Source organism: Protomyctophum bolini (assembly GCF_963924005.1).
Source record: "Protomyctophum bolini genome assembly, chromosome: 21".
NCBI classification, from domain to species: Eukaryota; Metazoa; Chordata; class Actinopteri; order Myctophiformes; family Myctophidae; genus Protomyctophum; species Protomyctophum bolini.
The window spans coordinates 13,584-25,675 of NC_137882.1; the positions used below are offsets into that span (position 1 = coordinate 13,584).

The 12,092-nt window shown below is 41.4% G+C and overlaps 1 protein-coding gene across 3 annotated transcripts; it reads right to left on the reverse strand.

Moving 5' to 3' along the window:
* Positions 1 to 907: 907 nt before the first annotated feature.
* On the reverse strand, positions 908 to 10,709 carry LOC308336786 (uncharacterized protein). 3 transcript variants are annotated; one of them, XR_013966184.1, is made up of 8 exons: positions 10,369 to 10,709; positions 10,108 to 10,266; positions 3,873 to 4,033; positions 3,070 to 3,154; positions 2,728 to 2,892; positions 2,263 to 2,328; positions 2,005 to 2,132; positions 908 to 1,559 (listed from the first exon to the last, which is right to left on the reverse strand). XR_013966184.1 is itself a non-coding variant. In XM_080794341.1 (8 exons), the coding sequence occupies exons 1-8, from the start codon at positions 10,492 to 10,494 to the stop codon at positions 1,224 to 1,226; spliced, it is 1,302 nt and encodes a 433-aa protein (XP_080650467.1). In that variant the 5' UTR covers positions 10,495 to 10,709; the 3' UTR covers positions 908 to 1,223. The 3 variants fall into 3 exon arrangements, 1 of the variants encoding a protein (XP_080650467.1); XR_013966185.1 differs by having other exon boundaries at positions 2,263 to 2,466; XM_080794341.1 differs by having other exon boundaries at positions 2,263 to 2,404.
* Between the last annotated feature and the right edge of the window lie 1,383 nt (positions 10,710 to 12,092).

Here is a 12,092-nt window from a genome sequence, read left to right on the forward strand (position 1 = left end):
AAACGGTGGGTTATAGCCCATGTTTTTTGAAATTTTGGAAAAAAAAGTTAGCCTCGTTTCTCATCATTTTGGACCGTGGGCTATAGCCCATATCGTACGGCATACTATGGCACGCCGTTTTTCATCATTTTTGAGGATTTGAAAAAAATGAAAAATGAAAAAAACGGTGGGTTATAGCCCATGTTTTTTGATATTTTGGGAAAAAAAGTTAGCCTCGTTTCTCATCATTTTGGACCGTGGGCTATAGCCCATATCGTACGGCATACTATGGCACGCCGTTTTTCATCATTTTTGAGGATTTGAAAAAAATGAAAAATGAAAAAAACGGTGGGTTATAGCCCATGTTTTTTGAAATTAAAAAAAAAAAAGTTAACCTCGTTTCTCATCATTTTGGACCGTGGGCTATAGCCCATATCGTACGGCATACTATGGCACGCCGTTTTTCATCATTTTTGAGGATTTGAAAAAAATGAAAAATGAAAAAAACGGTGGGTTATAGCACATGTTTTTTGAAATTTTGAAAAAAAAAGTTAGCCTCGTTTCTCATCATTTTGGACCGTGGGCTATAGCCCATATCGTACGGCATACTATGGCACGCCGTTTTTCATCATTTTTGAGGATTTGAAAAAAATGAAAAATGAAAAAAACGGTGGGTTATAGCCCATGTTTTTTGAAATTTTGGAAAAAAAAGTTAGCCTCGTTTCTCATCATTTTGGACCGTGGGCTATAGCCCATATCGTACGGCATACTATGGCACGCCGTTTTTCATAATTTTTGAGGATTTGAAAAAAATGAAAAATGAAAAAAACCGTGGGTTATAGCCCATGTTTTTTGAAATTTTGACAAAAAAAGTTAGCCTCGTTTCTCATCATTTTGTTCCTTAAAAAACTTAAAACAATGCTGGAAATGTAGGAAAAAATATTTATTTTAGTATTAATAAGGTGCTTCATTAATAGGTAGCTTTTTTCAATATGCTTCAAGCATAACAGTGTCTAAACAGTGCAAAAACCTCACCTTCAGCATAATTTGCTCATTCCAAATATACAGTGCAATCTGTTTGAACAACTTAAAGTGCTATAACATGATGTATAAAATGAACACTTAGAACAGTGCAATAATGTCACCTTCAGCACAAATACACACCCAACTCACCAGATCCTCCACATCAACAGCTTCCCCTGCCACCTGGGCAGCGAGAGAGGACATCCAAAACATTACATCGCTCAATTAGACATTTCATAAACGTCCAAGTCTATTTGTTGAGCGATGAACGCAAAAAAAGTCACGGGTTTGGATTCCTGTCCTGCTATTCCATAGACAGCATTTTGAAGGAATTCCCAAACAGGAGCACACTGTTTCGGGTAATGGATATTAAAAACATAAAACATCTTGAAACAGACATCGACCGCCTGCAGCAATGTGTTTTGTTCCAACGCCTCCCCAGCCAGAATGACGAACGCCTGGGATGACTTTCGAACGTCGTTACCCAGCGACAGGACATAGGGGTACTCTGTTGATGCCCTTGCTTGCTGGGCGTACTCCACCATGTTTGTTCCAACCTGAGCAAGAAATAAACAAAAGGCATATATACATCAACCAAAGTAAGATTGTCGACATACAAAGAGTAAGCAAGACAATGGCGTTCACTGATTGCAGTGGCTGATATGGCATGTTGAGAAATTCATTTTCGGAATAATTCTATAACAAGCAGCCAGGCTCTGCACCACCGTTTTCCCATCTAGACCAAAAATATCTGATCTACCAGCTCACAATGTCAGAAATTTCCCAGTTTGATCCCGGGCTAGCCAAACGGTTGGGTCGAAGTGTCCCTGAGCAAGACTCTGAACCCCTAATTACTCCCGATGAGCAGGTAGGTGCCTTGCATGGCTTCCTCCTAGCAGATGTGATATTGTTGGTCAATGCGCCCCCCCCCCCCAGAATATGGCTGCTGGGTTCAAGTGGTTAAATGAGTAACATTTCCTTTAGAAATGCAGAGGGACTTACAGGCTGATGGTCTATAAACGCCAACTTGGACTCCTGGATGGTGTGCCGAATGGTTTTCTTGTTATGTTTATAGACGGTTGGTGGAAGCAGTGCTGGTAACTGGGACAGGGCACGTTCCCCCAAAACATCTGTAGGAACACAATTTTATATGCATCAATATGTGGAATGGCACATGAATGATTGTCATTTAGTAGCAAAAACAAACACCTGCTAAATGTAAATTTGCATTGTCTGCTGTATAATATAACAATATAGTACCAGGTGTTAATCCATCCAACATGTAGAGGAGCTTCCCTTCTCTTCTGGCCAGGTCCAAGATTTTCTCTGCATAAACAGGCAGCCAGGTCTCAAAAGGTTTGGGTGCAGCCTCTCCATGCAGGATCTCAAAGTCCTGTGCAATCTTAACCCATTGATGCCTGAGGCCGAATCTGGGAACGCCTTCTAGGGCCTGACCTAAGGTTTCTGAAAACCTTCAAATTCTGATGATTTTTTTTTTAAATAGTTATGTTGCTACATGTATAGCAATAGCTGATGAGACACAGAGAGCACGGCCGGCATCAAGGGTAGAACAACGTATACGTTGCACCAGGCGTCAATGGGTTAATAAAAAAAAAAACAGGATATGGTACTTTCTATTAAAGTACACAAGGATATTACCAAATACCAATCACTAAATTATGTGGCTCTATTCATTGCTTCAATATATTCAGTTACAACGATTACCTGGTATGCACGTCTGACGAACGGCAAGTTCATTGGTTGGAACCAATTAGTGGTGTCGGCTGTGTTCGTTTCTGACGCTGTTAATACCTTTCTTACGTATTTGACTCTGTCTTCGATGAAACCAGTGGCTGTTAATTTCCCCTGTCCTGTGGTAAACCAGAGTCCCTGTAAAGAAATTAAACTCTTGAATGAACAGAGATGAGGCACATTTTAATTTTGACAGTGGCCAGAAGACGTGGCCGGAACAGGGTTTTTCTGTACATTGGGCATATAAAGTCGTCCAGTACTCTTGTGTCCAAATAACTTTAGCATCAATCCCTTTACAAAATGTGAATTACTCACAAAGCCACTTCTTGAGTCATCTTTCAAGCAGGGAAATGCCTGAATCAAATTACTGGCCATTGCCTGTTTGGTCTCGGAGGCAAGGCTGTAAACACAGGAGAAAAAAAAAACTAAATTACCAGCAGAGTCAAACTAGATAGTACTGCTAAAACATGTCACGCACTCCAGTATAATGGCTGTAGCATTTTCTGGAGCTAATAGGGATCATAACAAAAAACACTAAACATGTGTTTTGGTACATGTGTTGTGCATGTTTATGTTGGTAGTCTGTCTTTAAATAATCATTTGATCATACGACTACTTTATTTGCATTTCACCTCAGACACTACTTTCAAGTCACTAATTACTTTTATACTTAATACAAATATAGGTAAATGTTGAGTTTCACAGCTGTAATACTGCGTGTTGTACCAGAAATATAAAGTGAAGAAATAGTAGACGGAGGAATAACACTAGAGTAAATAAATATCACACCAGGAGGCATCAGCTGTTGCTGGATCAGTACGACAAGTCACTGACAGATTTATTTACACCTGGTTATATACAGATTAGTCAACAATCACTTCCGGTCTGGCTTCACAATAAGAGAACTCAATAATAAAATATATATACATAATAAAGATCATATTCCAACAGTAAATGTCAAGACTTGTCCCATCATATCTTTCCCCTGAAAGAAGATTCATATACCTATTTCAAACTAGTGTTTGCATGAGTGTGTGTGTGTGTGTGTGTGTGTGTGTGTGTGTGTGTGTGTGTGTGTGTGTGTGTGTGTGTGTGTGTGTGTGTGTGTGTTTAAGTACCATTCTCCAAACTTCTCTGTGATGTGAGAACACAAAATACGGACGAGGCAACGTCTCTGTATAATAGTTATGGATGGGTTCCTCGCATCCAGGCTCTTTGCATCAAGGGTCACCAGGATCAGCTGGCCTTCAGTCGCGCTTATGAGAACCTGGAGAATATTCTGAGGAAATTGAAAGAAGGGACCACATTGCAGATATTGTTTATTACTCTTCAGTGTTGATTAAATAAAAAGTTACACCCAAGTCTTAAAAGTGGAACTTACAAATTGTGGAATGATATGCAGACCCAAGTAGCGAACTCAGAAGACTGCATACAGTATGTATGCATGTTTGTGAGAGATGTGTACCAGAAAGGACATTCTCATGGCCAAAGTTTAGATAAAACCCCATCTGACCATGTGTTGTTACTGGGACCTCCCAGACCCCCATCTGACCATGTGTTGTTACTGGGACCTCCCAGACCCCCATCTGACCATGTGTTGTTATACTGGGACCTCCCAGACCCCCATCTGACCATGTGTTGTTATACTGGGACCTCCCAGAAGCAAAGATTTGAGTTAGAAATGTTCGCTCTGAAAAAATATACCAGTATATACAAAGATTTGTGCCACATTTTCACAATTAAAAAAAAAGGTTGATAAGCACTGTAGCTAGCTCATACTGTCACAATGCCAGCACACAGTCAGTCAGGCAGACAGACAGACAGACAGGCAGGCAGACAGACAGGCAGGCAGGCAGACTCCACTGCTGTCAAACGAGGTAGTAATCCTCACATACAACCACAGCTAACATGCAAGTGCTTGTTCTGCAATGCTTGGCTTGGGTGCGCCTCCCCTCCCCTCCCCTCTCCTCTCCTCTCCTCTCCTCTCCTCTCCTCTCCTCTCCTCTCCTCTCCTCTCCTCTCCTCTCCTCTCCTCTCCTCTCCCCTCCCCTCCCCTCCCCTCCCCTCCCATCAGCTGTTAAACAAAAGCAGGTACACTCTGTAACGATGCATTGCTGTTTGCTGTTTGCAGACAGTAGCCTATAAGATGCACGTGTGCGCGCACACACACACACACACACACACACACACACTGTCCTGGTTGTAGTTTAAAGGGATGCACGCGCATGCGCACACGCACAGTAGGGGAGAGCAGGGTCGGTTGACGCGCATTTTACTAATCCCTCCCTGCACAGAGATTAATTAATTTCAAGTAACCAAACTTTTTTGTGAACAAGATACACTTGTCCTCTCCCATTACCCCGAGTGTTTTTTAATTTTGGTGAAACGAGTCGGACGCAATCGGCAAGCAAAGAAAAAAAACCTTTCGTCCTGTCAAAAGCAAGAGCAAGGACGAAAGACGCGGAAGTAAGAGCGAGATCACTTTGCTTGCCGATTGCGTCCGACTCGTTTCACCAAAATTAAAAAACACTCGGGGTAATGGGAGAGGACAAGTGTATCTTGTTCACAAAAAAGTTTGGTTACTTGAAATTAATTAATCTCTGTGCAGGGAGGGAATTAGTAAAATGCGCGTCAACCGACCTGTCTCTCTTCCAGTCTCCGCTACTTAAAGCGTGCAAAAACACAAAAGGGTCTGTAGCTCCGTCAATTTTAGGCGGAAATGGATAATTTTTTCTCTGCAAGGCTTTCGGGCACTGTGGAATCGAATGACGTCACCGGAAATATGCGACGAAAAGGCGTTGTATGGTATCCAGTCTGAGGCGCAACCGTCCTACCGCACCAACTGACCCCGCTCTCCCCTACACACACACACACACACACACACACACACACACACACACACACAGCGTTGATTGGGCCAGACGTGCATGTCTACTGTCTGTAGACATGCAGGTCTTGTAGGTCTGCTATTTTTTTTTAAGAAAAATCTAAAGAACGACTGACATAGAAACATAGGCTTTTTCAGAAAACTGTCAGGATGTAGAAGACATTTTTTTAATAATCTGATCTCTCAGGTCAGAATGGGCTAATCACATTTACACAGACCAGACCTGTGGGCCAGCGGCCGGCCTACTTGGGAACAAGGTGTCTTCGACTATGCCTGCCTGGACCTCTTGGTACCACAATAGCGCACCTCAAATTCCCTTAAATAACTCCATTTCGACCTGAGGCTGATTCTAAGAGATTCCTGGCAAAAACCTACGTTTCTATGTCAGCGTTTCTCAAAGTCTTTCGTGTCCAGGGAAGTGCATTTGAAAACACTTTGAAGCCCTTCACCTGAGTGTCAACTCTTGGTTGCATTCTTGGATCATGCAGACCTGTGGCAAATTGAAAAATATGTTTTGTGTACTGTGTACACAATACTGTATATCACTGACAGGTGGAAACAGTGCATCTCCACAATAGTTCTGTTATTACTTTTACAATGTTTTAACAGCCGATCAACAAGCTCACAACACGTCACATCGTGACACATTGAGAGCTTTCAGATCTGCTATTTTTTGTACAACACTGACAAAGTAGGAAATTCATTTACAAAAGCTTAATATGGAGATACACACGCTTCTGCCTGACAGCAACGATATGTAGACACATGGGAGATGTGGGAGAAAAACACTTAATGTACAATTTATCACATCCCAGTAGTAATTTTACAGAAACATCCCGTAACTGCATCGCATCCCTGTAGTCCATCCTCTCATTTATCAAACACATATTGATCATCCTCAAGGCAAAGGCACCTTTTAAGCAGCATTTAAAAAAGAAACACTATACAAATTGGAAAGATTGGCTTGCAACAAAAACCCTAACCCGGTCTGGGGGGGTAGGAGGGCCCGCTCGCCGCGGCCCGGGACCTTGAAGGGGTGGAAGAAGATCTATTGATTGATTGATTGATTGAAATATTTATTAACAGTTTGCAGAATCACAGTACATTTCAAGCACGGGGTAAGGGGTCGACACTATGCCAGTCTAACCAGTGATCCCACACAGGGGTAAGGGGTCGACACTATGCCAGTCTAACCAGTGATCCCACACAGGGGTAAGGGGGTCGACACTATGCCAGTCTAACCAGTGATCCCACACAGGGGTAATGGGTCGACACTATGCCAGTCTAACCAGTGATCCCACACAGGGGTAAGGGGTCGACACTATGCTAGTCTAACCAGTGATCCCACACAGGGGTAAGGGGGTCGACACTATGCCAGTCTAACCAGTGATCCCACACAGGGGTAAGGGGTCGACACTATGCCAGTCTAACCAGTGATCCCACACAGGGGTAAGGGGTCGACACTATGCCAGTCTAACCAGTGATCCCACACAGGGGTAAGGGGTCGACACTATGCCAGTCTAACCAGTGATCCCACACAGGGGTAAGGGGTCGACACTATGCCAGTCTAACCAGTGATCCCACACAGGGGTAAGGGGTCGACACTATGCCAGTCTAACCAGTGATCCCACACAGGGGTAAGGGGTCCACACTATGCCAGTCTAACCAGTGATCCCACACAGGGGTAAGGGGTCGACACTATGCCAGTCTAACCAGTGATCCCACACAGGGGTAAGGGGTCGACACTATGCCAGTCTAACCAGTGATCCCACACAGGGGTAAGGGGTCCACACTATGCCAGTCTGACCAGCGATCCCACACAGGGGTAAGGGGTCCACACTATGCCAGTCTGACCAGCGATCCCACACAGGGGTAAGGAAGGGGTCGACACTATGCCAGTCTGACCAGCGATCCCACACAGGGGTAAGGGGTTGGTTGACACTATGGCAGGTAAATAGAATGTTGGGACATGTGGAGTTTGCTTTGGAGTTGCCCTAAACTGCAAGTGCACGTTTGAGTGAGGAGTCTGCTAAAAACAATACAATAAAATAAAGTAAAACAATTATAAATATTATTCTCTGGTATCGGTATTCGGTAACGCCTAACACAGAAATTGTGGTATCGGGACATCCCTAGTTATAAAATTATGTAATATTTTTTCTTGGTCCCATTTTATTGTCTTTATACATGCTTCCACTTGGTGTTTTAATCGGTCATTTTTGTCTTACCACTGTTATGCTGATGTCACCCAGCTCTATTTTGCATTTAAACCCTCTGATCATAGACTTTTAACGAACACTTTTAGAAGGACTCATATCACCCCTATGCTTGCTGCTTTACACTGGCTTCCAATTGACTGCAGAATTGTTTTTAAATTTGTATTAATCACTTTTAAAGCTCTCCATGGGCTGTCTCCTATGTACATGACTGAATTATTATCCCCCAAAGCAAATGTGAGAACACTGAGGTCTTCAGGTAAGTTCCCAATACAAGACTAAGAACTAAAGGCGATAGAGCTTTTGAAGTTGTAGCCCCTACCCTATGGAATTAATTACCCCTTTCCCTAAGGAGGGCAGAATCTGTCGAGACGTTCAAAAAGCTGCTAAAAACCCATTTGTTTCAAAAGCACTTTTGTCTGTAATATTGTCTATATGGTACTGCATGTTTATATATTTTTTTCTTTTGTATTATTACTCTGTCATTGTGTTTTCGTTTTATTGTTGATCTATGTGTTGCTCATGTTTTATTTCATTTTATTTATTGTAAAGCACCTTGTGACATTTGTTTTGAAAGGCGCTTTATAAATAAAATGTACCTTACCTTTACCTAATATTATACTGCTGTTATTCTAGTATAAAATAACAGTATAATATTCCTGACATGTAGTGGAGTAGAAGTACTGGAAATTGGAAATACTTGAGTAAAGTACAAATAACTCAAAATGTTACTAAAGAACTCCAGTAAATGTTACTTTACACCAGAGGTTCCCAGCCACTGGTACTAGAACCTCTGGTGGTAATTGAGCCCCCTCTGGTGGACACACAGAGGTACTGACACACAGAGGAGGCTCAACTACAGCTGATCAATAAGCAATTGGTTGAAACAGGCTCTCCAGCCGTGCTGAAATGAGCACGACAGCACAGCTAGACGTTAGTAGAAGATTCGAGAAGGGATTAATCACGTTATAAATATCATCAGTTGAGCTGATTAGTGATTAGACTGAGTTTTGTCAGAGCAGCAGAATTATTGAATTAGGAATGGATTTTAATAACAGTTATTATGGAGGTCCTTGAAGAGACACATCAGTTTAAAAGGTTGTATTTTAACATCAGTTATTATAGGAATGGAACACAAAGGGCAGGTCTACGCTGCTGTATTTTAACATCAGTTATTATAGGAATGGAACATAAAGGGCAGGTCTACGCTGCTGTATTTTAACATCAGTTATTATAGGAATGGAACATAAAGGGCAGGTCTACGCTGCTGTATTTTAACATCAGTCTTTATTGAATTTTAATTCACACATTACCAAGATTGCCTTTTTTCACCTTAGAAATATTGCACGAATCAGAGCCTATTTGTCTTTGGACGATGCAAAAACGCTAATCCACGCCTTTGTTTTTTCTTTGCTTGACTACTGCAATGCTCTTTTTTCTGGACTGCCTAAGAAAACAACTGACAGATTACAACTTGTCCAAAATGCAGCAGCCAGAGTTTTAACTAGAACTAAGATGAGAGAACATATTACTCCAGTTTTGGCTTCACTGCACTGGCTTCCGGTTGTTTTTAGGATTGATTTTAAAATTCTTTTACTTGTCTATAAAGCTCTCAATGGTCTCGCACCTTCCTACCTACATGACTGCCTGCCTAAATATGTCCCAAACCGCACCCTAAGGTCTTCCACTGCTGGCCTGCTCGCTTTGCCTAAGAAAATGGCAACTAAAAAATACGGGGAAGCAGCTTTTTTGCTTCTACGGGCCGACGGCATGGAACAAACTCCCACTGTACCTTCGACAGGCAGCCTCTGTAGACATTTTTAAAGCACAGCTCAAGACCCACTTCTACAACATTGCTTTTAATTGATCTTATCATGTCCTCACTGTATTGCATTACATTACTGCCTTGCTTTTCTTCTTTTTTTCTCCATTGCTCTGCAAAGCACTTTGAGCTGCATTTCATGTCATGAAAGGTGCTATACAAATAGTCAAGTAGTCTGTCTTTAAATAATAATTTGATCATACGACTACTTTATTTGCATTTCACCTCAGACACTACTTTCAAGTCACTAATTACTTTTATACTTAATACAAATATAGGTAAATGTCAAGACTTGTCCCATCATATCTTTCCCCTGAAAGAAGATTCATATACCTATTTCAAACTAGTGTTTGCATGAGTGTGTGTGTGTGTGTGTGTGTGTGTGTGTGTGTGTGTGTGTGTGTGTGTGTGTGTGTGTGTTTAAGTACCATTCTCCAAACTTCTGTGATGTGAGAACACAAAATACGGACGAGGCAACGTCTCTGTATAATAGTTATGGATGGGTTCCTCGCATCCAGGCTCTTTGCATCAAGGGTCGCCAGGATCAGCTGGCCTTCAGTCGCGCTTATGAGAACCTGGAGAATATTCTGAGGAAATTGAAAGAAGGGACCACATTGCAGATATTGTTTATTACTCTTCAGTGTTGATTAAATAAAAAGTTACACCCAAGTCTTAAAAGTGGAACTTACAAATTGTGGAATGATATGCAGACTTTGGGGCATGACTTGCATCTGAGCCACAGGTGCCATTCGGACCTCCATGGAAGGCGTTGACGTTCCTTCGTCTATGGGTGGTGGAATTTCTTCTTCATCCATGGGGGGTGGAGGTGTGGCAATTGGTTGCACATCATGTGGCACAGCAAGTTCAATCTGAACAGAAAACACAGGTTAATGTACCAAATAGTGACACCCAGCCACGTAGAATTGCCAGATGACCATCAGTAATGTAAATTAGTGCGCCACACGCCCACACCCAAGTAGCGAACTCAGAAGACTGCATACAGAGTACAGTACTGTATAGGTACTGTATAGAGTACAGTACTGTATAGGTACTGTATAGAGTACAGTACTGTATAGGTACTGTATAGAGTACAGTACTGTATAGGTACTGTATAGAGTACAGTACTGTATAGAGTACAGTACTGTATAGGTACTGTATAGAGTACAGTACTGTATAGAGTACAGTACTGTATAGGTACTGTATAGAGTACAGTACTGTATAGGTACTGTACTCTATACAGTACTGTATAGAGTACAGTACTGTATAGAGTACAGTACTGTATAGAGTACAGTACTGTATAGGTACTGTATAGAGTACAGTACTGTATAGAGTACAGTACTGTATAGGTACTGTATAGAGTACAGTACTGTATAGAGTACAGTACTGTATAGGTACTGTATAGAGTACAGTACTGTATAGGTACTGTATAGAGTACAGTACTGTATAGGTACTGTATAGAGTACAGTACTGTATAGAGTACAGTACTGTATAGAGTACAGTACTGTATAGAGTACAGTACTGTATAGGTACTGTATAGAGTACAGTACTGTATAGGGTACAGTACTGTATAGGTACTGTATAGAGTACAGTACTGTATAGAGTACAGTACTGTATAGGTACTGTATAGAGTACAGTACTGTATAGAGTACAGTACTGTATAGAGTACAGTACTGTATAGAGTACAGTACTGTATAGGTACTGTATAGAGTACAGTACTGTATAGGGTACAGTACTGTATAGGTACTGTATAGAGTACATTACTGTATAGAGTACAGTACTGTATAGGTACTGTATAGAGTACAGTACTGTATAGGTACTGTATAGAGTACAGTACTGTATAGAGTACAGTACTGTATAGGTACTGTATAGAGTACAGTACTGTATAGGTACTGTATAGAGTACAGTACTGTATAGGTAATGTATAGAGTACAGTACTGTATAGGTACTGTATAGAGTACAGTACTGTATAGGTACTGTATAGAGTACAGTACTGTATAGGGTACAGTACTGTATAGGTACTGTATAGAGTACAGTACTGTATAGAGTACAGTACTGTATAGGTACTGTATAGAGTACAGTACTGTATAGGTACTGTATAGAGTACAGTACTGTATAGAGTACAGTACTGTATAGGTACTGTATAGAGTACAGTACTGTATAGGTACTGTATAGAGTACAGTACTGTATAGAGTACAGTACTGTATAGAGTACAGTACTGTATAGGTACTGTATAGAGTACAGTACTGTATAGAGTACAGTACTGTATAGGTACTGTATAGAGTACAGTACTGTATAGAGTACAGTACTGTATAGGTACTGTATAGAGTACAGTACTGTATAGAGTACAGTACTGTATAGGTACTGTATAGAGTACAGTACTGTATAGAGTACAGTACTGTATAGGTACTGTATA